We start from the raw sequence: 26115 nt of genomic DNA on the forward strand, positions 1-26115 counted from the left end.
GGGGTTTATTAATAAAAACATGGGAAGTGGATACATTGCACATCTGTATAAGTGTGTATGTGAAACTAAAAATGGTAGAGGTATATATACATGGTCAGCGTCGCGCTGAAATCGAATCGCAATTTAACTTAGATTGGAATCTACGACTCCCTCATGATGTTTCGCTATGCGAAGATATTTTGAAGGGTCTTGAATTAGCTATAAGTAAATTAGGTAAGCACGTGTAATGCTACACGTAATGTTTATCAGAGGAATCCAATTCCTATCTTCGAGCAGAACATGAGGTACCTTTGCTTTAACATATGATTCCATACCAATTCAGAGTCAAAATGACCATGTTCTAATTGAATATATAGAGGAAAATGAGCTTGTTTTACGTCGTAAACGGTACCAGGTTGAGCAAATAAAGTCACACATTGCTAGTCTCACGGGTATTATCCAACCACCAAACGCAGATCAAGGGGGAGGCGATTTAAAATTATAGTTAATACGTGTCTTCAATGTATCATCATTTAAGTACCTGAGACAGTCTGGGCTTAATCTAGTGCTTCAAATGATTTGATTTTTCCTAGTATACAGTTCAAGTTGTGTAAGCTTGGGTAAATACAACACGATTCACAGCATACGTGCCATTTCTAGTACTATTAATATAAAGAGAAAAATGTTTACGATTAGTTTGGTTCATTTCAAAAAGGGGTTTCGGTAATATTGGGTGTAATACGTTGCATCGTCACGTGTTACAACCCCTTCCAATTCTGCATACCTTAGCTTGTATTCAGCCAACGATATAGAGATGGATTGGATCTCTGCTAGCTGCAGTGGTGTTATAGGATCTACCTCAACTATTTTTGCTATATCTTCCAAAAGGTCCATAACATCGTTAGCTACGATGGTACAAACCCCTTGAATATCAACAAGTTTACATATCTTCTCTTCCTGTAACAGTTCTACGTTTGCTCTTAGTTCTTTTGCGGTCAACAGATCACACAGACGCATTCGGTTGACCATGCAAAAAAGGTCTTGTAGCAGAATAAACTTATGTTCCTTCAAGAGGCGTACCAAGATTTCGGTAGTTTCCATTGATTTTACTGTTTGACCTTCAGTTTCGAAAATATTTAGATTTAGTGCACCGAATGTTTTGGACAATGTCTGCTTCTCTGCGAATATATGGCGTGCCATATTAAGCACCTTCTTTGACTTTTTTTTAAGTCCATTCAGGTCTGCCATAACATTCATACGCAATTCATTTGCATCCGCCACCCTTTCATATTTCATTTGAACAACTCTAGACACTCCGCCAACAGATGCCGACCGCCCAATCACATTTCTTGTTTCATGAATCTTTAGGAGATTAGTTAGTTCTTGATGTAGGTCTGCAATATCACCATCGTAGGTTATATAATAAATAGCATCCACAGATTTAATTTTAATATAAGTTTGTGTTCCCAGTTTCTTTAGTTGACAGTCCTGGATCCGGGATACCGGTATAATTTGTTCTGAATCACCATCATCATAACACAATCGATTTGAAGTTAAAGTTGCATCACCACAGTTTTTCACCTTACCCATTAGGCCTTTGCGTATGCAAAAGCCTCGCAATAAAGTTACATTCCTTTCTAGTTCACACTCCATATTTATCCTCAGAACATCACAGTAAAGAACATTGTAAGGAAGGTATAGGAGATGTAGCACTGCAGGAAAAAGTATAGTACTTCAAATGCTAACACAAATGAGAAGAGGAATGCCGGAACGCCACCGCTGATGTTTGCTAAGATGAGTTTCATAATCTCACCGAATACACAGAAGGCAAGTAGTGGACGTACGGCTTGGAACGTAGTACGGGCCATATAGATAAAGAAGAAACGCAAACTCAGCACGTACTTACTTGCGAACTTAACCATCGAAAGTGGGTCGACATAGTACTTGAAGAGTGGTGAGAAGCCCAAGGCCTTGGAGACTACCACCTTATCTATGTGTTGTTCATATGGTTTCGGTAGCTGTGTTATAGCATTAACATCATACTTATAACTATTGTCGACCAATTGTTTATCCACTAAGGTACGTCCTACTTCACGGTAGTTTGACCATTCTAATGGCCCCTGGAGTTTCTTAGAGTTGCAAAATCCTCTTCTTCCACGTGCAATGGCCTGTAACAATGTCATATCACAACACTACAAAGGTGTATTTGTAAATATGTGCACACCATTCGATGGAATTAATAAAACATACATCGTTGACATTAAACACCGACGCGACGGCCTTGCTGGTCTGAAATGGATGATATTGGCGGGACAACGAATTCCATATTCGTGCCGTTTTCACATTGAAAATATTATTCAACAACATATTGAATTTCTACTATAAATCCATAATAGTAAAGTGATATAATATTCTAGACATGTGCCACCACTTCCGTGGTTGTATTGCCTGATGTGTCCAAGCTTATGCCGTTAGAAAGCATTGTAAGCCATTTTGAAACATGTAAACTCATAATATATTTGTTTGCACATATTTTGTGCAGAGTGGTCACATGTTATTTCATTGCCAGTCCAGCTACTTCGCCTATGAATTTGTCTTTAGGATACATGTTTGTTTTTTCCTATTTACTTCTACAGTAATAGCTATAAATGGAGCCCATAAAGGTGCACAAGGGTGTTTCTCGCTCGCTAGATACTCCACAATACAACAGGGGTATATATCAAATACCTGTGTACCACCCTTAACCACCAGACTGACGCCATTATATAATAACCATTGGAATGATGGAAACAATTATGTTAATGAAGCATCTAAACTTGAATCGCAGATTTCGGGGGGTGAGCGTAATTTAGCTCTGTCTCTTCCTAGTATCGAGAAAAACATAGTAAAACATTTTGATACCGTGAAAGAATCCGGTACGATTTTGGACGTTAAAGACTTAACTATCTGGATTGGTGACCGAGTACTATTTGATAATATTGCTTTTCGTATAAATCGAGGGGACTGCATCGGTATAGTAGGTAACAATGGCACAGGTAAAACCAGTTTGTTGGACACTCTGTATTATCGTCTCAGTGGGATTGAACCCCCGATAACCACGTTATATGCATCGATGGATATAAAACATTTTTTACGCCCGGATAATGTAGATTCCCGTTTGTTAAATACGTACCAGAGGTTACATTATTTGGCGGTTCGTGGACACAGTCTGAAAGATAGCATTGGTATGCCTTTGGATAGGATTTGGACATCCGATGATTATTCTACATTTGTTACGTATACCAGTGTATTTACAGGTGGCGTAGGACTAAACGATGATGTTGCATACATGCGACAAAACTCTGTTTCTCAACTTGATAACTCGAAGGTTGTTGAAGAGGCTATTAATGCCCCCAATAGGATAAATCACACTCGCCGGATGATAATCCAGGACATTGAAAACAACCTGGATTATCTTAATAACTACATTGACGGTGGATATATCGATTCTCCTCAGGTATCGTCTGATAGTGATTCCAATCGCTCTAAGTTTGAGTGGGTTAAGGAACTATTGTTTCTTTACAACAGCCAGCATTCCTTTGTACAGGAAACATGCAAAAATGTGGACATCATGATATCTAATTTAGTGGATATGTTTGGTTTGAGAGCTGCTTTACCTTTAAGGGTGGGTGAGCTAAGTGGCGGCTTTAAGATGCGCCTGCACTTATTGACACAATTAATTAGCAAGCCTAAGTTGCTTTTATTAGATGAACCAACCAACAACCTCGATATGCCGTCCGTGCTTTTTTTGTCCTCAACCTTGAAGCGTTTGATTGAAACCATCGGACTTTCAGTTATTCTTATCAGCCACAACCCACAATTCCTCAATGAGCTCTGCAGTTCTATATTTCAGGCTCCTGGTGACGGTACGTTGTCCGTATATAGTGGCGGATTCGATGATTTTGTCCACAAGGGTTCGAATGTTATGGGTATAAAGACTTCACGTTTACAAAACCTTGAGTTAACTTTGAAAAAGTTACAGCAACAATACAATGCACAATTGGAATCTACCAAAGGCAGCCAGAAACAGAAGCGTGTGTTGTTATCTCAAAAGCGACGATTAATAACGGAAACTGAGAATCTGGTAGAACGTATTCGGGGCGCAAAGAAGAGTAGCTACAGTGATGCTTACGAAAAGTTGTTATTGTCTGACGCTCAAGTAAATCCCGGTAATTTATCTCACTTGAAATTGGTGAAACGCGGTATGTATGTCTTTCCTGACAAACCAGCATTTGATCTGGATAACGTTACTGTTCTTAATAAAGAGGGTGAGGTTCTGTTGTCGAACGTATCCCTTACTATTCAAAATGGTGACCGTATATTGTTATTGGGTAACAATGGCGCTGGTAAATCCACATTGATATCACTTTTGAATGCAATAAGTCGTGCATCTAATATGGGTGTGGATGACATCAACTCGGTTGTCGAAGATAACTCTCATTTTCAGGTAGAGGGTGGTCATTGGAGAGGGAGGGGAAATGGCATTGTTAACACCTTTTCTCAGAATTGCAGTGATCTATTAAACTCGAAGTTGACAGTTGGCGCCTTGGCTATGAAATTCGGTGATTTAGATATGTCAGATCTGGAGCAGCTGAGCAAGTATTTGGCTTCGTTCCATCTAATTGATTTTATGGACGTCAAAGTATCTGACTTATCATTTGGTGAAAGGTCTAGATTACTTTTGGCACTGCAATTTTTGCGGAATTCCACGTTTCTATTTCTGGACGAGCCTACCAATCATCTAGATGTTTATATGCAGGCCACTCTATCTACTCTGCTCAATAATGTCTACACTAAAGGCGGTATAATAGTAGCGACACATGATATGGAATTGATAAAAAACCTCGAACGTGTCACTGGTGTTGTATATATTCATGAACGTGATAGGATGTACACATTTAATGGTGACTTTAAGGAAGCCTATATGAAGTTACGATCGGAAAATCCGCATACATCTCACAAAGAGTTGGGTGACTTTTTGGATAGTTGCCAACATTCCTACAAACGTGACATACAACTCATTCCCTCAAACGCTTACACGAATCCTGTGGAAACAGTGGTGAAGAATAAGGCACCCAAGGGTCGTAAAAGCGTGTCCAAGCCTAAAAATACACCAGGAAGAGCTAAAATGAAAAACGCAAAGCGTTTTACGTAGTATGACTGTATAGATTATGACAGCAGTTACGCCTTACAGTCGCTTTACCATGAAGCATAGGTTGTTCGTCTGTTGTCATTGATAGACAATCAAATCAATCATGTCGTATAGATATTGGTTTACAATGCCTAAATTGCGTTATAACAGTTGGCTACCTTGGTAGCTGCTGCATTATGCGGAATGACAGGCAATGACGCTCATGTGTGCTAGTGCTGATATCATTATACACATTGACACACAGAAGTGACTTTATATGGCTGACGTCTACCGTCATTTTGACATGCACTGCGTTGCAGCTCGTGCATAGCTTTCGAGTGTTTCATCTGGGTAAGGGTACAACGTTTTGTCGCGTCAACGTTAAGGCGCATTTCTTCTGATTTTAGCAAGAACGTCGACTATATTAAATTCACTTGGTCGGCTTCTTGTGACGCCTACTATTGCTGCGAGAGTGTGTAGGTTTTTCCTTCAGGCATTACTCTGGAAAATACTATTCGACATACAAGATGTTGGCTACACGTTTTATTTTTAGTCTTTGCCTATTTGTGGCTCATCAAGGCGTCAACGCCTTTTTCTATCGTGCAGTTCCTATGTACGATCAGAATGGTAAGCTGGTTCCGGATTCCTCTAATATAGGTCCTTCATCCTTACGAATCGAGGCTACTGGTGTTGGTAGGATTTGTTCTACTATGCAATCAGGTATCTATCTCATCAATCCTTACGCTCAGCGCTGCCCAATTGGGAAGAGCAAATGTGGACCTGAGCATGATTCCACCCTAGGAAAGTGTGCCATGTACTCTGGTTGTTACACCATCAGTAACGACTTCCGTGCTTGCTCATGCTTGCCTGATTACTTCGGCAACCCTTACAAGCAATGCTTCAGACACTGTGACACGGATTTGGACTGCCCTTCACCTTATGCTGAGTGCAGGATGGACGCAGGCGAGACGATCAAGCGCTGCAAGTGCAGAGCAGGTTGCCCAGGTGATGGTGTCATTTGCAAGCCCGATAAGATCTGTACTGACTTGGCTGAAGACTCTGAGGCTCACCGTAGGTGCCTTCAGACCGGTATCACCGACAAGACATACGTTTGTGATGACGGTTATTACTTGGACACTGATAACAAGTGCCAGCCGATTGTTGAGCTTGAAGATGATAGGGTTGTGAGCGTAATTGCCAGTGGCTACGTAAACGGCAGCCGTATTGATATTGGTAACTGCTTTTCAATTGAAATTAACAAAGACAACGGTATGTCTTACTTCTACCAACTTAACAGTGGTGACCCCGTTGTGATTGACCAAAAAATTAAGACCGACGACCAGTTGATGTTGTTGTTCGAGGTTAAGGCTAATGACATTATTGCCTTTACCACTACTGAGGCCAACCCTTCTGGTCTCACTAAAATCTTCACTATCTCAAATGGTCTTAAAGGCTGCAAAATCGACAGTGTTATGAAGTACTCCCCAACCGGAGCTAAGGAGCACCCCTCAGGTGTCAGGGTTGAGGTTAAAGAGCTTGAAACTTCGAGCGAAAGGCAGGAGCTTTAGTCAAAATGACGAACCGACTCAAATAGAGTTTAATTTTTTGTAGAAAATTCAAATGTGCTTGTGACTATGTTTGTTTTTGTGTGTGCGATAACAGAGGCGTTTGTTGATTTATATGGCCAGAGCTATATTTGGTAACACACATCTCCTTAACTATGAAAATATATTATCTCTCCAACACATTGAGTAAAATACTAACTTAGTTATACAAAACCATGTTAATTTTCATATGTTTATACTTTGGTTACCTTTCCCCGTAAGATATCTCTGTTTACATGTTGCAGTGAATCTTTTTTGTAAAGCGATAAAAATTGAGCATTGTAACACAATTTTCGGCCCATTTAAATATGGTTACAAACATTGTATAACCCTAAATATTCAGTTATGTAATATATCGTTTATCTATTTTATGTTTTTGCATTTATCCTCGGGTTTAACCTTCCTCATATCGCACACTATAGTATATTAGAATAGTGCAGGCATTTCTCCGAAATCACTACGGGATATATTATATTACAAGTTCAATTAGGGGACATTATAATGCCGTTATTTCACCTTTTTGTTGCCATATCTTAATGCAACGGGATTCTTATTTTTCGTTACCTACCTAACCCACAAAACTATGTTGTTAGAGATACACTACAGTCTCGAAGTTTAGTAGATCGGATAATTATCAAATTGTTTGATTGAGTAAGGTCTCTTTAGGCCTGGAGCATCAGAGATGGAGTCTGAACCATCTTCTAAATTACCACCAATCTATATTGACAAAACAAAAAAGCAGCGTACTGATTTGTTGACACGTCAGGCTTTAGTACCTCCAATTTTTAGACGTCGTGAGGTAATTAAGCGTGAGGGCAAATATCTTAGGGTCCATGGGACCAGCAATTCTGCCAGTGACTCTCATCCATCTGCTGCGGATGTTTATCGCCACTCACTTTTTAACAAGTACAAAACAGCTTTCAATCATATATCCACTGAATCGGCATTGAACAACCGCTTTGCGAGTTCTCAGGTTTGCTGTTGAAATATAACCTTAATGATATCTTAGGTTTGTGGTAATGATGATGTTGTACTTGACGATGGCAAAAGGTCACCAAAAAAGCGCAGAAGGGAGAAATCAATGGCACATGAAGGCTGCGAGTCTCTACCAAATTCACCATGGCTGAATCGCGTTGCTCCAGTAATTGTCAAGTTGATATCCATGCATGATGACTCATTGGGCGATCCATCCACGCCTCAGTTTCAAGATAAGCTATCAGAGGTGTCCGCTAGTGGTTCAAAGTTAGATGAACGTTCTTTACGTGAGATGTCTTGTGTGTTATCTAAGTTAGTATCGTATATCGACGAGTGGCACGATACCTCGCGTCGGTTAATTTCTGAGCAGATACCTATAGAGGAAGCTCGTACAATATTAGAGGATTTTAAAGAGATAACTGGCGGACTCATTAAGGTGGACTTGGTGACGGAAATTGAAGATGAGATCAAGAGTTGTGAAGCCTTTGGTGCCAAGGTGCTTAATCTGATAACGACACCATCCACTGGTTCTGTACGTACTGTTAGCCTTGAAGATGTACACAGCATGCTGCAAGAATCTCGGTCATGTAAGTTTTTGGTTCCTGAGGTAGTGGGTCTTGAGGCCATTTTCCGCAATTTGTTATCTCTGCGTAACCTTATGGAGACTTCTGTGCTTGAGCTTGACGTTTCTGAATGCGAGTCATTGGTGTCCATGACTGAGAAGGGTATTATACGTCTTCCACGTTTGGATGATCTACGTAATCGGTTGCGTGAGTCTGTCTGGCTGAATGGTGCTAATAGGTTATCTCAGCGCCCGGTTAGGTTTTCCTTTGCAAAAAGCTTATTGGCTACTGTCCCAGATGTGCTGCGTAACCACCCTTTGTATGCATTTGTGCAGAAGAAATGCGCGAACGCAGAGAAGTGGATCCAGCGCGTATCTCGCTATTCATTTTACAGGATGGTAATGAACGATAACCCCTCTGGTAACGGTGCAAAAAAGGATTCCTCAACTGCTCAAGATTCTGATATGGATGTGGACACTGGCATTCGTTGTGACGCCAGCACATTTGAGGAGTTGTGTACATCGTATCACAAGTTGGGTGTTACACTACCCCTGTTCAGGAACATTGAGCCTATATATCAATCTCTGCGTCGTTTACAGCGGAGGCTAGCTAAGATCGAATCTTTACTAAAGGCCAACAGTCGCAACCCAAATGTTGCTAACGACTGCATATTCCTCTTACAGCATTCTGAGCCTCTAGCTGCCTATATTGACATTAGCGAGCAGTTGCAACCCTTGCGTACGGATGTTGAGCAATGGCTAAGTTACGAAAAGCGCTGCCGTAAGATTTTGGACACAGTGAAGTCATTTTCATTAACTGTGGAGTATAATAGGCTGAAGACTGATTGGGATTTTCTGATTAATTTCAGGAAAACTACTAAGTTGAGTGAAAATGATTTTTCAGCGTTAACAGAGTTGATGAAGGCTTACGATAATGAAGACCGTGTATCTTTTGATGAGGTGCGTCAGCTGGATACCGAGTTTACTTCCCTTCGCATTAAAAATTTGGTTCTTCAGCGCGAGATGAATGAGATATATGATAGGGGTCTGAGCATGATATCTAAGATTGAATGTGCTATTGACAGCGTAAAAGAGGATTCTGGTAAGAACGCCTCGGTTTTGAGCCATCTTGTGTTGGTGATTATAGATGTTTTGAAGTTCGGTGCTAAATTGGATTCCATGAACAGGCTTCTACAATGTTTGGACTATTTGCGATGGTCTCGCGACTTTTATTTAACTTTATTAGACCAGCGCATTCCGTACGATGGGGGTTTACAGCTTAGGACACTTGCATCAATTGGCGCTAATGAGACATTCAAAGAGATAACTACATGTGTAAGTGTCCATGAGAAGGTTGTAGCTCGTTTACAAGAGCTTGGGTATATTGATTGCAACACTGTGGTTCCTTCTACGGAGTTTGACTTACTATGTCTGCTTTTAAGGGACTACGGTGACCCGAAGCCTCTAACTGCGGCGCAAAATGTCGTCTAGCGGCAGGATAATGTATTCTTCGCAGGTGTATAATTTAGACACATCCTTTTTTGTTGTTTTACGGGATCGTTTGGTGTCTGAATACCGGAATGTGCGCGCGGAGTTCCGCGTACACGCACTTGCTGGCGTCGACGGTTCCTTAACTCTTGATGGTTTATCATTTGAAAATGAATGTTGCCGTTTTAAAGATTGCTTAGAATCATCCAGATCCATATCTAGTCGTTATGTGGCAGAGAGATCGCGTTTACTTCGACGCTGTATGCCAACAAGTTACGGTTTGGATACTTGCCGCTGCAGTTTCGTTAATGGTACTGTGGTAGTTTTCCCCAGTTTAGATGCCTTTCGGTGTAGCAGTTTCGACACTGAGTTTAATTCTCGTGCTGTTTCTTTAGACGGTGATGTTTTATCTGCTTTTGGCACTGTTGTGGATAGTTCCATTTGGCTTCCTGATGGCCGATTCAATCGCTTTGGGGCGCTGAGGCACTTTTATATTTACTTGTATATAGATTGTAAAGCGTGCTTGTGTTACTATTCTATTGCTTGTCCTACTTTGGAGCCTAAATTATCTGATTCTATTGTTGACCGTTATGTTTTTGACGGCTGCCATAATGGTGGTTTAACCTCTGTCACTTCTAACAAACAGTTTAACATAACCCCTGACGACATTGAACTACTTAAAAGCGTATGTCCATCTCCTGCACCTTATTTGTTCTTTGCATTTTGGCGTCCTGACCCAGGCATTGTGACTACTAACCTTGGTTTGATTTCAGTTTCAGAAAGTGATCATGTATACATCGATGGTGTAGAATGTAGCCTTAGTGACGTAACATTTTGCGGGTTCGGCAATATATTGGACACGTGGGCATTGCCTCGTCACTGGAGTACGGCTATGTTGGCTTTGTGCCACACTTTGTCTTTGTACCGCAAGTCGATACGGTTCATGTTATTGGATCTTGATTCTATGTCAAATGGGACCACTAAAGAGTGCTTTCCATCTGCATTAATTTATGAGGTACTGTTTGGAGATGCTCCCACTATCGCAGGTGATATTGTTATGAATTACGGCTACCATGTGAATCCCGAGATGTCAATAAATCCATCAAAAGATCACGAGCACATATATGACTTTAGTGGTGCGATAGATGACAACAGTGCTGAGAGGGTTGACGCTATGCTTCGATTACAGATGATGACATGGCGCGTGGTCCCAGAATTACGCCCACGTGCAATTTTGGATTTATGTGTCTGTATCATAGGCGTAGGTTCTTTAGGTTGCCATTTGGTTCGTCAGCTTCTTGCTTGGGGTGTTGCAAAGTTTATTTTGATTGACCATGGTCGTGTTTCCAATTCAACCAGGCAGTGCTTATACTCCAGTGCGTGTGCTACCCAGAAGTTATGGAAGACTGATGCGGCAGCATCTGAGATTATTCGTATACGTCCCGATGCCACAGTAATTCCTGTGAACCTTAAGGTACCTATGCCAGGTATGTTTTATTGTCGTAACTTCAACTTCCACAAGGCCACTCTGACAGTGAAGCTGATGTAGAACGTAATTATTGTGAACTTCGTACACGGATGTTATCGTCTGATGTGGTTTTCCTCGCCACGGATTCAAGAGAATCCCGATGGCTACCATCTCTGATTGGTGCTGCTTGTTGGGACTCTTCAAGCGATGTTAAAAATGTCAATACAGACCCTGCATCAAGACGCCCACTTATCATATCGGCTGGGGTGTCTTTTGACAGCTACATGGTTGTTAGACATGGCTATGGGAGTTTCAATGGTGGCTGTTACTTTTGCAGTGACGTACAACCACCCAACGACACGATCTCAGGAAGGTGGGTTTTATATGACTACGATGAGAATTTGTACAACCTTATTCCGTTTGTGGATCAACAATGTCCCATGTATTGCAATGCATGACTTTCATTGATTTCAATGCTACTGTTCAAACATTCTATATAACTACGTGGACATTATAAACCAATTTAAATGGTATTCCAGGCCAATGGACGAAACCTGTACATTGGTGAAGCCGGGGGCGGTGTCAATGTGCGCATCAGCTTCTACCGAGTTGCTTGTGTCATTACTTCAACATAGAGATGGTTTCCAGGCACAGCATGATGCCCAAAGTTGTTTGGGAGGCCTTCCACATGGCATACATATGACATTGTCAGGTAGTTATTTTGCAGCGGCTTATAACGTATTGCTTCAGATATGTCAGTAAAGCAATTTTACGTTGAGAGATCTGATCAGTGTATATGTTGTTCGCCTAACGTTATACAGAAGGTCAGAGAAGACCCCGTTGCTTTTTTGTGCCATGTACGTGTACATAGCGGTTGAAATTATTCTGCACAGGTGATACGAAATCCTAGTGTTTTAAGTGACATATCAGGACTTGGAAGTACCCTAAAAATGGTATCTTCCTACGAAGCTGGTGTTACTACGGTGGAATCCGATTACATTGTGCTTTAGTAGCAGTACACATTATGGTGTCTAGTTCTCATGTTACAATAAAGCACATATATGCAAATTCCTCGTCACATATTTTTAACAATTCTTTCCATTGTTATTAAAATTTGTGTGTGTTGTTACCAGGGAAGGGTTCATCTGTGTCCCTCTTTGATGTTCCCGTTGCTGCCCGTATTCACTTCAGCTTTATTTCTGAGGGTTCCGGCCGTACATGTACGCCCACGTACTTCGATAGGTTAGTATAGTAATTATTTTGTGATATAGCCTACAGTTAACAGGTTCGCTGTTGGATTTCAATCCCATTGCCCCGAGTCATCATTCGCACGATTATTTCATCGCATGGGTACCATGGTGGACAAATCAGTAGCATCGGCTGATGACCGTGTTGTCAAGGATCCGGCTTCATTTCAGCTACAAAAGAATCCTGAATTCATCAAATCTCGTCTTGCCATTTTTGAGGAGCTGTACAACCGTCAGCAGAAGCGCATTGATGGTTTGTTAAGTTAATGCGTCCATATATTATCCAGAATGTGAAAAGGTGGACATTATTATAAATTTGGAAATTCCAGACAAGCATGTAGAGCCAATAACTGGGAAATCATGGTTGACATGCCCCGCTGATTTGTTGAAGCATTTGAGTAAATCAGAATCTCAGGGCATTATTGTAGCTGAGGTAATTTTAAATAAGTATAATATACCCTTTGCAGATACGTCCATCTACTAAGCTTGTAGAGCATGTAGCTGACATTGAGGGTGACGGTGAATATACTGACGAGTGGTTGATGTGGGATCTTTACAGGCCATTAGAATGCGACTGTACAGTTAGATTCCATACCTTTGAATCTCCCAAAGGCCAGCACGTATTTTGGCATTCCTCTGCCCACTTGCTTGGTACGTTTTTACTTTGTATGTTTACACTTCTCAGGTTCTGCTCTTGAGACTCTATATGGAGCGTATATAACTATAGGTCCTGCTCTAAGCCAGGGATTTTACTATGACTGTTACTTGGGCAACAACGTAGGTTTTTGGGGTTTATTATTAAAAATGTATTAGACCTTCAAGCCTGATGACATGGCTTTGATAACTGAGCAAGTGTCTACTGTAACCAAGACCAAGTCACCATTTCAACGCTTGGTTTGCAGTAAGGAGGAGGCTTTAGAGTTGATGAAGCACAATCCTTTTAAAGTGGAGCTCATTCGCAAGAAGGTGCCTGATGGCAGCAGCACTGTTTGTTACCGTTGTGGTGATTTTGTTGACCTTTGTCGTGGCCCACATCTACCTTTTACTACATCGGTTCATCACAAAGCGATGACGGTGACCAAGTTTTCATCGTGTTACTGGTTATCTAAGAACACTGCTGACTCCCTGCAGCGTGTTTATGGGATATCGTTTCCCAAAGAGGCACAATTGAAGGCTTACGAGCGTCGTATAGAGGATGCCAAGGCCAATGATCATCGTTTGCTTGGTACTACTTTGAACCTGTTCCACTTTGACAATATTCATTCTCCCGGTTCTTGTTTCTGGTTGCCAAATGGCGCCAAGATTTACAACCGCTTGGTTGATTTTATGCGTGAGAACTATCGTTTGCGTGGATACCAGGAGGTGATTACTCCCAATATATACTCTTGTGAGCTTTGGAAGACATCTGGCCACTACGATAACTACAAGGAGAACATGTATATGTTTACTGTTGACGAGGCTGAATGGGGAATGAAGGGCATGAATTGTCCTGGTCACTGCTTGATGTTCAAGCACATGAACCCTTCTTATAGGCAGTTGCCTTTACGTTTTGCCGATTTTGGCGTTTTACATCGTAACGAGCTTACTGGCAGTCTTAGTGGCCTCACTAGGGTTCGCCGGTTTCAGCAGGATGATGCCCATATTTTCTGTACTCCTGAACAGATTAGTGCAGAGGTCCTGTCTATGCTTAAATTTATTGACGATGTTTATTCCTTATTCAATTTCGAGTACAACTTTAAGCTTTCCACCAAGCCTGCTAAGGCCCTTGGGGATGATGAACTTTGGAACAAGGCTGAAGCTGGTTTACAAGATGCTTTGGAGAAATGTGGTCGTCCTTGGACTCTGAACCCTGGTGACGGTGCCTTTTATGGACCCAAGATTGACGTAATTCTGCTGGACAGCTTAGAGCGTGAACACCAGTGTGGCACTGTTCAGTTGGACTTTAATTTACCCATTCGATTTAACTTGGGTTACCGTGACAAGGACTCTGAGGACAATACTGACTGCAAGCGCGGTTACTCTCGTCCTGTGATAGTCCACAGGGCAATCTTTGGTTCTTTAGAGCGCTTTATCGCCATTGTCATCGAGCATATGAAGGGCAAGTTGCCATTTTGGCTATCTCCAACTCAGGTTGCCGTGCTTCCCATATCAGACAAGCACCTTGATTATGCCAACAAGATTTACCGCAAGCTGCTTCACCTCGGTTACAATTGTTATGTTGATTCCAGTGCCAACACGATGAACAAGAAGATTAAGCTGAACCAGGCTCAGCGTTATAACTACATGTTGATTCTTGGTGACCGTGAGGTTGAGACTGAGACGGTATCTGTCAGGGCCATGGACTCCCAGGACAACGAGGTGCTGACTTTAGAGCAGTTGTATGCCAAGCTGGCCGATGAAGCGGAGTCTTACAAGCGCAACATCAGTTGCTTCCACCTGGAGGAGTGAGTTCACTTGTGCGAACGTAATACTAATTATATTTACACAGTACAATGTTTTATGTTGGATATGTTATACTTGGCATACTCGCCTGATGGCTTCCAGCAATTTGAATTGATCGGGTAGGTAGAATTTTTCAAAGGCCAATGGGAACGGCGTATCGTATCCACAGACGCGCTCAATGGGTGCTTCTAATTTGAAGAAGTGCCTTTCAGCCATGGTAGCTGCAATTTCCGAGCCCATTCCAAGTGTTTTAGGCGCCTCATGAGTGATTATCAGCCTTCCCGTTTTGGATACTGACTTGTCCAGGGTTTCAACATCCCATGGCAGGATAGTCTGCAGGTCGATGACCTCCACATCAACATCAAGTTGCTCTTTCGCAAGTTCAGCTGCCTTTAGCATCAAATTTACTGAACTACCATATCCAACCATGGTTACATCTTTACCCTCCTTCACTACATCGGCCTTAGATAGTTCCAGTTCGTAGTCGCCTTCTGGTACATCGCCTACGGCAGCCCTGTACAGTGCCTTGGGCTCGAAAAAGATTACCGGGTTAGGGTCCCTGATAGATTTCAACAGCAGACCTTTTGCCTGGTAAGCGCTTCTTGGCACAACTATTTTGAGTCCTGCGGCATGTGCGAATTGTGATTCCGGGGACTGTGAGTGGTACAGCCCACCATGTCCAACAGCTCCCCAGGTTGATCGGATAGTGAGTTTTCCTACATCCCAGCTACCGCCAGATCGGTACCTGAACTTGGCAGCTTCATTAACAATTTGGTCGAACGCAGGGAATATGTAATCGGCGAATTGTATCTCAGCTATAGCATTAGCTCCCAATGCTGCCATACCAATACCGAATCCGACGATTCCCTAGAATCATATACAACAAGTTTACCATGAACTAACCTGCTCACAGATAGGCGCGTTAAACACACGATCTTCACCAAAGCGTTCCAAAAGCCCTACAGAGCACCTAAAGACGCCTCCGAAGGCTACATCTTCTCCGAAAATGGTGGTTCTGAACGTATTTTTAGGCGTCATGTATAACATAAATCATATGGTACACCAGTGAAAACGACAAACATGGAAAAAATGACCAGCAATGCCCCTATACACAATGGGAGTCATTTGTGCCATATAAAACACGTCGTTGAACATTCTTATTGGCAATAGAATAATTCCAGGAATAGCTAGCATGGAACCCTTCTAACAATGCGAATGTTGCACCGAACCCACACCTTAGACAGGGTGTCTTGAAACTAACGTATCCACCGTATAAAAGACATTGTGACTTCACATGTCATGCATTAGGCTATGATACACAGCACACACTAGAATGAAGGACTTACGTGGGATCTTCTGCCATAGCAATGTGGAGGGCATCATTGATCGCTGTGCACATGTTCATCTGCTTGGTGGCACCGGAAGACGCCGTAGAAAATGACCTCCCAATTTGGGGAACCCTTCTCAAAAAACGTCGCATCATTTTGCCAATTTAATGTGACTGGATGTGGGTACCGGTGACATAGTGCAATTGTGACGGGAGCACTCTAGCACTTTTTAAGTTTGCCGTGCGAGAGGTAAGCTCCAACACCTACGGCTAAAAACAATGCCAGGTAAATGTACCCTATGCATATTTGTCACTGCTGCGTGTTATCAACGTACCCTTTGAAGTGTGTAATAATCTAGCCTCTATGGCTTCAACAGCCTTCTTTATGGCGTTGAAAACTTCGGAATGATCCTTGTAAAAGTCCTTTTCTATCTTGGACAGATCCTCCTGATTTACCGTTGTTTTTGACAGTGGTGTCCTAACCTGTGGGAGTACACTTTGAGCCACATTGGTCACTATCTTGAGTTGTTCCATATTCTGGAGCACATTACACGCACAAATGGGCTGCGCTTACCTCTACATACACGAGAATTATGGTTCCAACCTCTGCGGTGTCCCATGCCCTGTTAATACGTTATGGTTTCCAGTTACACTCTCACTTTAGAAGTTGTTTAGCGAAGGTGGTTTGTACATCATTTTGATTCGGCTGCAATAGTATACTACGTGCTAGTACCGCGAAAATCTGTATGCAATGATATTTGATATATGTTTGGTTTACCCTGTATCCTTTGGCCTGGCGTAGCAGGTCGTTTAATTCCGTCTGCTGTTCTGCGATTAATATTCCGTCCGGATCGCACACGAAGTTGTGTGACAGTCTAGAGCAACATTTCTATATAACTGCGTTTTAACTTACGATGGTGATTGGATGCATAGCCCTGGGTTGGTAGCCGGGTTGGGATAAGAATCCACTGTATAACCAACAGACTGTGTTCTTATTTCCACTGGCTGCTCCTGTGGTTGTGTCTTCTGTGTAGTTGCTGCTGCAGAAGTGGTCTTCTGCTCTTTTGCAGGTGTTTTTTCTTCTGTTTTTTTGGTTTCTGTTACAGCGGGAGCTGCTGGCTTCACGTTTACTTCTGGTTTGAGATCCAGGACACTACATGTGTTACACAGTAGACAGACAGAAGACTTACTGCTCATCTTCGTCTTTCAAATATAGTATTTCATCGGAGAATCTGAACTTCCCGGGTGCGATTCTATCGGAAGCATGTACTCCCTCTGAGAGGTACCAGACGGCTGTTGCCGTCACCACTAGGTATTGATGTAACATTCTAAAACGTTCATATTAAAGTGTGTGCTATCCGTGTGCTGCAGTGTGCCTAGGAGGCTTTGACACGAGGTCAATGAATACCCCGCGCCACTTGTCTAGCATGAACTGTATAGCACCTGCAAAGTTGTCATAAACCATTGTAACAACGTAATCTTACCTTGACCTGGTGGCGGAGTTGATGTGTAATCATAGGAGAACACTAGGCATGAGCAGCACTTGTTACTCTCGTTTACTGGCATCGATATACCTTACATTGAATGGAAACTCACTAGTATTGCGATGTAGGACTCTTGAGTCGAAAATAAGTACGTCACCCTTATTCAAATCAACACCAACTTTGCCTGTCACTAGCTCAGTAGACAATTGTCTCAACAAACCGAATTTATATGGGTTGATTTCAGGTTGTGTTTTATGAGTGCCGGGTAGGAATTGGATCCGGCCGTTATTCTCCTCTACACAATCGAGTGCGAGTACCACAGTAACTCCAAAATGCCGGTTGTTGCGATGCCAGGGTTCCACAAAGCTCATTGCATCTGGGTAGTGTATATCGTGGGCAATAACAGTTACCTGTAGAGACTAAGTTCACGCTGGACGTGTAGAACTGGCTGCCGAATATATAGTATATCAATGGCATCCAAAAGTTTTGCAACGGGTTGATTTGTTTGTCGAACGAGGTCCCCTTCAGCAGACAGTGTATCCGACCTTAGCGTAATGCACAAAAGCTTACGGAACATACCTCTAGTGGCTTTTACTATCGGTACGTTGGCATCATCATTCATTATCTTAAACGCGCCGTCACGGGCCATGGAGCTGTTGAGATGTAGTATTTTTCGTATAACGTCTATATTTTCGCCGTCCACGACGTTACGTACTACGGCTACGCCTACTCAATGTAGATTTAACTGTTTACTACAAACCGTATTTATCGAGGTTGCGATTGATCACATCGAGACTTGCGATACCCAACGTCCGTTGTGGATGTATACCAGGTTGTGTATGTCCCTTATCCGTGTTGGTGAGCAACGCATCCCACAATGACTTGGGCCGTTCTACTTCTTGGGCCATAATATACGAAATATCGGTATCGTCCATATTTGCTATATCCTCTTCTATAGCATCGGCATCATGGTCTCTAACGTAACCTTGCTTTTTCCAATGCTCCAGTAGCAATTGGAACACCTCACGCTCAAATTTAGCTGTGCTGTACGTACTACTTGTATCCAACATTTGCACTATGCTATCCATCCATGATTTGGGTTTGGTTTGGTAACTTTCATAGTTATCTATTTGCGACTGCACTGCATTAGCAAGCTCTGTACCTAGCGTCCTAAGAAAAGGTGGATCTAGGGGTGATATTCGATGGTTACTGCGATGTTTCAATGCGTGATAATGTACAAGTTCGGATATAGCTTGGAATTGTATTTCAACAGGTTCAAGTCTCCGTGCTGAACGTGAGACTATGCTGCGCGATATGCCCAAACATTCGTCCCATCGCTTCAAATAGGTCATGTATGGCTGCTTATCTACAGTTCTTTCGTTGCGCATATCAATAGCGCCATTGTCATCTGAGTTGTATGTAACAGTACAGTTGATTGATACCTTTGTTACCGAAAAGCGTATTGCAACGTAACAGCGAACTGGTAGCATAGGGATGTCTATACATTTTAATGCTAATATTATTTTTGAAGCCACTTATGTCTACAAGTTAATGCTACCATGCGAGCCTGTTGGCATCTATCTCCCAGACACTGGCTCATACGCTTCATAACCTACACATTTTGGTAATAACAACATATAGGACTTACAGCTTTGCAGTATGTGCCCGGTATAGTTTTAGGCGACTGTGTAACAACACAGTGTACGATAAGTATAGCCAGTATGCGGCATATGGGTACGGCTGTCTTAATAGCGACGTTTACAGCGCCATCGACAAAACGTTCCCACTGGTCAACTTCTAGGCACAAAGCTGGATTTCGATCCTTTTTCATAACATTATCTTGGCTTTGTACCGGATAATATACAAATGTGCGCTTGTTAGCGTCGTCATCTTCATGTTGGCATAGAATCCTCAGCAAAATTATCTGGCTCAAGAAAAAGAATTCATGTTGCAGCCACGTTTCATATGCATTTGTATCATCTTTGGAAGTTTTTTGAAGGCCCAATTCAGGTGTTTGTAGCGCAGTTATTTTTATATGATCCAGGTTATTGCCTAGTTCTACATATTGTTGCAGTATAACATTTACAATGTTTGCATACTCACTGGTCAGTAGCCCATCATCCATGTGAAGCAAAATAGTTGCTATAGCCACCAATGAGTTTAAATCCCGGTTTATTGGTGCCAAAATTTCAATTAGCCATTTAACCAAACGCATGTCACTCGTGGTACCTACGTTACAATGGGCCTTGACAAATTTGTATTGCATCTTTTCGACATAGGGTAACTGTTCGATTTGTGTACCATCCGTTAGGAATAGGTCGTTATACGACAGCATCCCGGTTCCTGTACTCTTCAAGTTAAATCCGCATAACTCCATATTGGCCGCGAGTTTATCTGGTACGAAGGGGCACATCCGTGATACGAACGCCATTAGGCAGGTTAGGGGTAGTGACTTTATATAACTGCCTAATCCCAAACCCACAGCTGTGTTGTAATTCATTGCTTCTAGGATATAAACCATGGCACAAGGATGGAGCCCAGATGTAACTACTCGTTCCAAACGATTGTGTCTTCGTTTGTCTTCTTCCATTAATTGTGCGTTGTCTTCCTCCAGATCGACGGCCAAACCATCGTTATACATGGCACTATTTGTTATTTCCAAATGCCCAGTTATCCAGCGATGTAGTACAAGGCCGATCATTTCCATTTCTGCGGTACTAACCCCTTTGGTTCTAGAGTATCCAACCAGAACATCCACCATATCGTCATTTGGATTCACTATCAACACTGGAATTAGCATACCGAGTCCATCTGCTAAGAGTCGTTCCACCGAAATACTTGGTTGGCTTATCAGGACTATTGACATATATTGCGGTATTATTGTAGTACCGAACTTCAATAGACCGGCTGTTGGATTTCCCTGTACAATCAAGGTTTTATAGTAACGCAGTAACGTGTCGTACGATAATAGTTCCCCGAGTCTAGGTGCTACCTTATTGGGGTTAGCCGTTAGAGCCAGTGATAGGATAGCAACAAAAGTGGTGATTGTAGATCCAGGGTTTTCACAAACATAAACGAAGCATTTAGTCAAAGCGTCCACTATCCCGTTAACCACCGATACATCCTCACATTTGTCAATAGTTATGGCCATGATTTCAGCCAGTTCGCGCGATATATCGACGTCTGTCATTACATAAGCCTTTACAGTGTCTTCTATATCTAGAGTAGATAGGATGCTATCCGACACTCTTTGCACTGCATTTAACACAAACCCTGAGTCATAGAAGTGCGCCTTGAACATGGCTATAAAGGCTTCAGCATATAGTTTTATGCGCTGGTTACCACAAACCGGTGTAGTACCTGATATAACCCCCGATTCCTTTAAACAATGAGTGAGTACTTGCTCCACCATGGCAGTTTTTGATGCAGTTACTGCCAGAGTGACCAATCGCAACCCGGCGCTAAATAGCTCCATGTCGTTAAGACGTATACAGCATAGACCTGCTAATGTGATTCCATTTGCATGTTCATGCTTCAATGGGTGCTTTATTAAACCCACTATTTTTGGAAACAGTGTATTCCCCAGGATGGGAACGATTCTACTTAGCTCAGCATGAAGGTCAGATTCCGACATTTGGCCTTTGTCGTAGTCCGCATAGCTTACGATCACAGCGCTACACAGAGGTAGAGCGACATGATCTAGTAACAGTCTGTGGAGTGGTTCTATACCCGATAAGATATCCAAAAAGTATGCTGCGTGTACATTGGCATCGGGATACTTGGAGGCTTCTGCGACAAGCTGATCGCGGAGTTCCACTAAAAACCTCACAATGCGATCTTTACAAGAATGTATATCAACGGACTGCAAATAGAATTTCAATACCTCACCAAACAGTTTAAGCTGCTTTGAGACTGATGCCCAACCGTTGTAATAGGCCTTTGCTATTCTATTCGCGCAGGATACGTTTATACACTCGCTTATTGTAGGGGTATCCTGGTCTGTAGTAGTGACCAAGTCCAATGGAATTGGTATATGGTCAGTTGATTCCTCCCTTGAGACCTGGAGGAACTCGGATGTGAATACATCCAAAAGGGAATCTAAATGCGCCGTGTAGCATTTCTGCCCATATACAGGCAAACATTCATTAAAGTATCTTAGGGCGTCTGCTATGACAGTAGCATGCTCCTCTTTGCTGGCGTAACCTGAATAAAGGCAATCGATAATCACCTCCAGAGAATGCTTGCCAAATTTGTGACTAGCCTTGAAAACACGCAGAAGAGCTGCTTTCAATTCCATAGGAGTAATACCAATAACATCGTTTTTAGGCGGAATGAACTGTATAGGATAATATGCGGTGTACACTTGCGATAATATGTCAATATCCTCATCATCTGAATCGAAGCCTGCGAACGTCACCAGTATGTCAAACAACAACAACAGGTTACGTGGATCCTTCTCACCAACAACGACACGACAAAATTGCTTTATTACATGCTTCGGACAAACTTGGCCAACCCTCTTGTAAGAGTCCAGTAAGAACTGAGTAATCCACAAAAAGTCTATACGTGGTTGCTGCGCCAAGGATGCTATGTTATACGACAATGCGGTATCATAGAAACTTTGCAAACGCACTAGCAACTCATGGTCTACCTTAGATAAAGTGACATGACGTTGCAGCAGGGCACGCATCGATACTATGGCGTAGTGAATACATACTTTGTGATCTAAGCATTCTGCTAAAAACGGCATTACCGCATCACCGTAATCTAGATGTTCACTCCGAGATGCGATTTCATAAAATAGTTTCACAAAATTCTTCTTACGTGCCACATCGTCATCTTTAGGTTGTCTAATTGAAGCGACATCTTGGAAGGCAGTTAGCAGCAGTTGAACAAACTTCGCCGCATTCCCGTCAACAACTGATATCAGTATCCTATTACGTGCATTACATCTTCCGGTATCAGATTCCGTATCACAGTACTCCTGAATCCAATCGATTAGGACGTGACCTGTATCCCGGTAGGATTCTACCTCTATTCCGTCACACATTGGATCCACGTTGTTCAAACCATCTTGTATGTTTGTATTAATACATTTATAAGTACCTAAATTGGTATAGGGGGATAACGGTAGTATTTACGTGCCCACGGCATATGGCCGCTCATGGCGCTACATGAACCCACCCTTGATTTAAGTACCTCAACATCCAACTTTCCGTTGGGCGAACTTATAGTATATTTATATACACATTGAAATTAGTTAGAATACTTTGACTTTATCTTCCTGATTAACAGTCAACATATCTGTTATGTCGTAGCACGGGGAGGGTTGCGGTTTTAATCCTAGTCTGGTGACGTTATATCGGATATATACTACTATATAGCTATGGAGGGTCGTGATGTATCACGCGAACCATGTCCAGATCGCATAGTTGAGGATATGGGCGGCGCTTTTGGTATGGGATGCGTTGGTGGATTCCTTTGGCACTTCGTTAAGGGTGCTAGAAACGCCCCTCGTGGTATCATAATGCAGAATGCATTCTATAATGCACGATCACGCGCACCTGTGCTTGGTGGCAACTTCGCAGTTTGGGGTGGAACCTTTTCAACCTTTGACTGTACCTTCCAGTACCTTAGGGGCAAAGAGGACCACTGGAACGCTATCGCAAGTGGTTTCGCCACTGGAGGCACTCTTGCATTACGAGGTGGTATGGGTCATGCCGCCCGTAATGCCGTTATCGGCGGGCTTTTATTAAGTTAGTTATACATTTCCATGTAATCTATAAGCCACATTACAAAGGCTGTTGTCATGTCATCCTTTTGGTGCACAGTTAAATTTTATACAGGCATCATTGAAGTGGTCTCTGTTGTAGTCAACAGAAGAATGACCCCAACCCCAAGACAGCAATTTGAGCGTCAGATGGAATATGAACGACAGCTAAAGTAGGTAACCACAAGTGTTAGCAACAGTTGATATAGGGATGGCAATGTGGCTACCACATGAGTATCACCAGCACTGAGTGTTACCGATAATCGCTACTTCATGTACCTGGACCTTTCTATGGATAAATGCATTTTACACTAACCATGTATGGGTACTCCAGACCATCACGTGAAATGTCTGGGTGGCGCGACACTGCCATCGAGTAAACTACTTGCCTAATGTCATCTATCTCACCTAGTACTAAATGGACCCACGCAATACTCAAACGTACCAGCTACTACGTGACCACGAGAATCCCGCAAACAGTTGATTTGCTGGGTTTTGAAGTTAAATATGAACCAGGGGTACCCCTCTTCCATGGTCATACCACCTGAAGTGATATAGAAACTAGTCCCTAGAAACCCACCTTTCAGTTCCACATCCTTCAGAATTAATATGTTAGGGTCCAAATACAGTTTTTGCAAATCGCGTTCGCGTATTGATGCATTGAGGACGTTGAAGGCAAGCTCACCACAGTGCTGCACTGTAATAAGTTGTTAATTAAATTGCATACCGCTTCCAAGGATTTAGAGTCGCCATCCAAGTAACATTGGACTATGTGAGGCGCCACTACATGCTCCACAGATTCGATAAATTCAGGCAAATCAAAAGAAGAGTCTAGCCTCTTCATTTCCTTCACTGCCTTGGCCAATGTAGAGTTGCCAAAAAGCTGATCAAAAACTGGATTCTCTGAACAGACATTAATATATAGATATAAAAAATACCAAAAAAGTTCGTCAAAAACGGCATGTCACGAAGACGAGTGCCAAAACGTTCCCACACTGATTCTTTGGCAAGCACCAATGCATATTCCTGGGTGTTACCCTGTGGATTGGAATCTGGCACGTTTGTATCCACAGCGGTGACATCACTGCCATCCACGTTGATATTACTCTGTGCCCTGTGATGGCGTCAATAAGTTGAATAAAGGATAACCCACCGCTGGCTTGCTACACGCTGCTTCCACTTGGCCTTCAAGGCTTTAGACTCACTCTTCTCATCATGAAGCAGTTCAGCAACACGAGTCATGCCACTCGCAAGAGATTTAGCTGCAGAATGTGTAGCGCCTTTACATGGAACATACCGGAAGTAAATACAAATTTAACCGCGCTAGAGTTACTACTAGTTTCAGTAATTTTGTTAACATAATGACTGCAAGCATCCTTAGAACGAGTGTATATCTCCCCTAGACGATTGACCTTCTCCTTTATTTGTGCCTCCTCAAGTGATTTCATAGCCTCCTTAAACTTCTCATCCTTTTCCAAATCACGTTTAACTTGATTAATCACAGATTGAACAAAAGAATCCGAACTGAAAAGTCTAAAGCCATTAAAAACACGACCGGGTTGAGAATTGCGATGTAAAGTACGAGTTAAGTCATTACGCGTCAAGGACGTGCGGTAACCAGATGTAGAAAAGATATCCAATGATACCTTCCTTCTAAATGCCAATGCCATTTGAAACATATGAGAAATATTAACGTCGAAAGAATACCACTAAATAGGGAACTACATTCATTTAAACTGAAATCGCCCTCTGCTAACACCATTAGGGTAGATTAATACCCCCGATACACAGCACAATGAACTGTAGACACTCTATTAAATAATATAAGCACACGGAACTAAGAAAAACAATGTCATATTCTTAATACAAAGAGATAAATCAATAATGAAGCTACACATCCATGCAAGCGCCAACAACAATAAAACAGAGTCGACACTAAATCTATACTGGCGATAATGTTACACATCCAATGTTGTTCTTATTAGCGCTGGAATTGTGTGAATAGTTACCGGCGCCCACCGGCAAACCTGCCGCGGCCCCTTGCCGGCGCGCCTCGCCCGCGTCCACGGCCTCTTACAAGGGGAGCACGTACCCTGCTGGGTTTTTGCTTAGGAGTATCATCAATCAATAGCGTGTCCAAAGGTAGACTGTCGGAGAGGATGAAATACCTGATGTTGTTACCTCTCACTGTCAAGTGATCTAACAGAATGTAATTAGGCTCAGATCCACTTCCGCTGTCCTTGTTCACAATCTTCACATTTTTCAAATGAGTGTTCATAGATATATCAACACCAATTACAGTACCAGTCAACACCGTGCCGTTCTTCAGCTCAACAGTGACGGACTCGTTGGCCAGCTTCATAAGGAAGCGAACGAGCTTCATCTTGATTGTGCCACTACGAATTTATAACACTAATAGATAACTAGAAGGTGCCCAGTTATTATGTATTAAATGCCAATTTGGACCAATGTGACGCCCACAGATATCAGCACATCATAGCGCTGATGTATCATCAATATCGATAAGCATCGATTAAAATGATATTAAAGCTATATTTTGCGATGAAAAATGGCCTTATAAGTGGTCTATTTTAGGCCA

General features: G+C 42.3%; 15 protein-coding genes across 15 annotated transcripts; 7 read left to right on the forward strand and 8 right to left on the reverse strand.

Annotated features, from left to right (window-relative positions):
* Positions 1 to 6: 6 nt before the first annotated feature.
* Positions 7 to 509, forward strand: BBOV_IV008115 (uncharacterized protein). Its single transcript, XM_051767806.1, has 3 exons — positions 7 to 213; positions 250 to 284; positions 323 to 509. Exons 1-3 carry the CDS (start codon positions 72 to 74, stop codon positions 482 to 484), a joined length of 339 nt encoding a protein of 112 aa, XP_051623662.1. The 5' UTR covers positions 7 to 71; the 3' UTR covers positions 485 to 509.
* Positions 510 to 641: 132 nt separating this feature from the next.
* BBOV_IV008120 (EAP30/Vps36 family protein) lies at positions 642 to 1649 on the reverse strand. Its single transcript, XM_001610684.2, has one exon. It carries the CDS (start codon positions 1630 to 1632, stop codon positions 682 to 684), a length of 951 nt encoding a protein of 316 aa, XP_001610734.2. The 5' UTR covers positions 1633 to 1649; the 3' UTR covers positions 642 to 681.
* Positions 1616 to 2346, reverse strand: BBOV_IV008130 (putative integral membrane protein; the record flags this gene model as incomplete). The annotated part of the gene is made up of 2 exons (XM_001610685.2): positions 1616 to 2147; positions 2230 to 2346. The coding sequence occupies 2 exons, from the start codon at positions 2344 to 2346 to the stop codon at positions 1641 to 1643; spliced, it is 624 nt and encodes a 207-aa protein (XP_001610735.2). The 3' UTR covers positions 1616 to 1640.
* Positions 2347 to 2496: 150 nt separating this feature from the next.
* On the forward strand, positions 2497 to 5287 carry BBOV_IV008140 (ABC transporter ATP-binding protein family protein). The gene has a single exon (XM_001610686.1). It carries the CDS (start codon positions 2531 to 2533, stop codon positions 5171 to 5173), a length of 2643 nt encoding a protein of 880 aa, XP_001610736.1. The 5' UTR covers positions 2497 to 2530; the 3' UTR covers positions 5174 to 5287.
* A 141-nt stretch (positions 5288 to 5428) lies between these two features.
* On the forward strand, positions 5429 to 6767 carry BBOV_IV008150 (12D3 antigen). The gene has a single exon (XM_001610687.1). It carries the CDS (start codon positions 5677 to 5679, stop codon positions 6715 to 6717), a length of 1041 nt encoding a protein of 346 aa, XP_001610737.1. The 5' UTR covers positions 5429 to 5676; the 3' UTR covers positions 6718 to 6767.
* A 583-nt stretch (positions 6768 to 7350) lies between these two features.
* BBOV_IV008160 (PLU-1-like family protein) lies at positions 7351 to 9796 on the forward strand. The gene is made up of 2 exons (XM_001610688.2): positions 7351 to 7726; positions 7763 to 9796. Exons 1-2 carry the CDS (start codon positions 7436 to 7438, stop codon positions 9779 to 9781), a joined length of 2310 nt encoding a protein of 769 aa, XP_001610738.1. The 5' UTR covers positions 7351 to 7435; the 3' UTR covers positions 9782 to 9796.
* A 10-nt stretch (positions 9797 to 9806) lies between these two features.
* Positions 9807 to 12268, forward strand: BBOV_IV008170 (ThiF family protein). The gene is made up of 5 exons (XM_051767704.1): positions 9807 to 11265; positions 11301 to 11619; positions 11786 to 11958; positions 11997 to 12103; positions 12140 to 12268. Exons 1-5 carry the CDS (start codon positions 10041 to 10043, stop codon positions 12254 to 12256), a joined length of 1941 nt encoding a protein of 646 aa, XP_051623301.1. The 5' UTR covers positions 9807 to 10040; the 3' UTR covers positions 12257 to 12268.
* Positions 12269 to 12309: 41 nt separating this feature from the next.
* On the forward strand, positions 12310 to 14947 carry BBOV_IV008180 (putative threonyl-tRNA synthetase). Its single transcript, XM_001610690.2, has 6 exons — positions 12310 to 12488; positions 12525 to 12746; positions 12781 to 12926; positions 12961 to 13144; positions 13179 to 13270; positions 13307 to 14947. Exons 1-6 carry the CDS (start codon positions 12407 to 12409, stop codon positions 14939 to 14941), a joined length of 2361 nt encoding a protein of 786 aa, XP_001610740.2. The 5' UTR covers positions 12310 to 12406; the 3' UTR covers positions 14942 to 14947.
* A 12-nt stretch (positions 14948 to 14959) lies between these two features.
* On the reverse strand, positions 14960 to 16445 carry BBOV_IV008190 (branched-chain alpha-keto acid dehydrogenase family protein). Its single transcript, XM_001610691.2, has 3 exons — positions 16282 to 16445; positions 15839 to 15950; positions 14960 to 15802 (listed from the first exon to the last, which is right to left on the reverse strand). Exons 1-3 carry the CDS (start codon positions 16416 to 16418, stop codon positions 15005 to 15007), a joined length of 1047 nt encoding a protein of 348 aa, XP_001610741.1. The 5' UTR covers positions 16419 to 16445; the 3' UTR covers positions 14960 to 15004.
* Positions 16446 to 16472: 27 nt separating this feature from the next.
* Positions 16473 to 17597, reverse strand: BBOV_IV008200 (putative integral membrane protein). Its single transcript, XM_051767932.1, has 8 exons — positions 17453 to 17597; positions 17176 to 17415; positions 17041 to 17137; positions 16922 to 17004; positions 16837 to 16885; positions 16746 to 16799; positions 16598 to 16709; positions 16473 to 16559 (listed from the first exon to the last, which is right to left on the reverse strand). The coding sequence occupies exons 1-8, from the start codon at positions 17587 to 17589 to the stop codon at positions 16483 to 16485; spliced, it is 849 nt and encodes a 282-aa protein (XP_051623302.1). The 5' UTR covers positions 17590 to 17597; the 3' UTR covers positions 16473 to 16482.
* Positions 17593 to 19290, reverse strand: BBOV_IV008210 (Phytanoyl-CoA dioxygenase (PhyH) family protein). The gene is made up of 8 exons (XM_051767800.1): positions 19189 to 19290; positions 18507 to 19154; positions 18326 to 18472; positions 18157 to 18291; positions 17967 to 18122; positions 17859 to 17930; positions 17747 to 17821; positions 17593 to 17705 (listed from the first exon to the last, which is right to left on the reverse strand). Exons 1-8 carry the CDS (start codon positions 19250 to 19252, stop codon positions 17617 to 17619), a joined length of 1386 nt encoding a protein of 461 aa, XP_051623303.1. The 5' UTR covers positions 19253 to 19290; the 3' UTR covers positions 17593 to 17616.
* BBOV_IV008215 (DNA repair/transcription protein MET18/MMS19 domain protein) lies at positions 19233 to 22875 on the reverse strand. Its single transcript, XM_001610693.2, has 2 exons — positions 19395 to 22875; positions 19233 to 19358 (listed from the first exon to the last, which is right to left on the reverse strand). Exons 1-2 carry the CDS (start codon positions 22794 to 22796, stop codon positions 19266 to 19268), a joined length of 3495 nt encoding a protein of 1164 aa, XP_001610743.2. The 5' UTR covers positions 22797 to 22875; the 3' UTR covers positions 19233 to 19265.
* Positions 22876 to 22999: 124 nt separating this feature from the next.
* Positions 23000 to 23801, forward strand: BBOV_IV008220 (putative mitochondrial import inner membrane translocase subunit Tim17). The gene is made up of 3 exons (XM_001610694.2): positions 23000 to 23502; positions 23593 to 23689; positions 23726 to 23801. The coding sequence occupies exons 1-3, from the start codon at positions 23133 to 23135 to the stop codon at positions 23748 to 23750; spliced, it is 492 nt and encodes a 163-aa protein (XP_001610744.2). The 5' UTR covers positions 23000 to 23132; the 3' UTR covers positions 23751 to 23801.
* On the reverse strand, positions 23717 to 25231 carry BBOV_IV008230 (putative mitochondrial import inner membrane translocase subunit Tim17). The gene is made up of 8 exons (XM_001610695.2): positions 24814 to 25231; positions 24670 to 24778; positions 24455 to 24630; positions 24244 to 24419; positions 24097 to 24208; positions 23962 to 24060; positions 23833 to 23924; positions 23717 to 23795 (listed from the first exon to the last, which is right to left on the reverse strand). The coding sequence occupies exons 1-8, from the start codon at positions 25193 to 25195 to the stop codon at positions 23754 to 23756; spliced, it is 1188 nt and encodes a 395-aa protein (XP_001610745.1). The 5' UTR covers positions 25196 to 25231; the 3' UTR covers positions 23717 to 23753.
* Positions 25232 to 25506: 275 nt separating this feature from the next.
* Positions 25507 to 26092, reverse strand: BBOV_IV008240 (putative small nuclear ribonucleoprotein Sm subunit). Its single transcript, XM_001610696.2, has one exon. The coding sequence runs from the start codon at positions 25897 to 25899 to the stop codon at positions 25522 to 25524; it is 378 nt and encodes a 125-aa protein (XP_001610746.1). The 5' UTR covers positions 25900 to 26092; the 3' UTR covers positions 25507 to 25521.
* Positions 26093 to 26115: the final 23 nt, after the last annotated feature.

The sequence above is a fragment of the Babesia bovis genome (assembly GCF_000165395.2).
Source record: "Babesia bovis T2Bo chromosome 4 map unlocalized Chr4_1, whole genome shotgun sequence".
Taxonomy (NCBI): Eukaryota; Apicomplexa; class Aconoidasida; order Piroplasmida; family Babesiidae; genus Babesia; species Babesia bovis.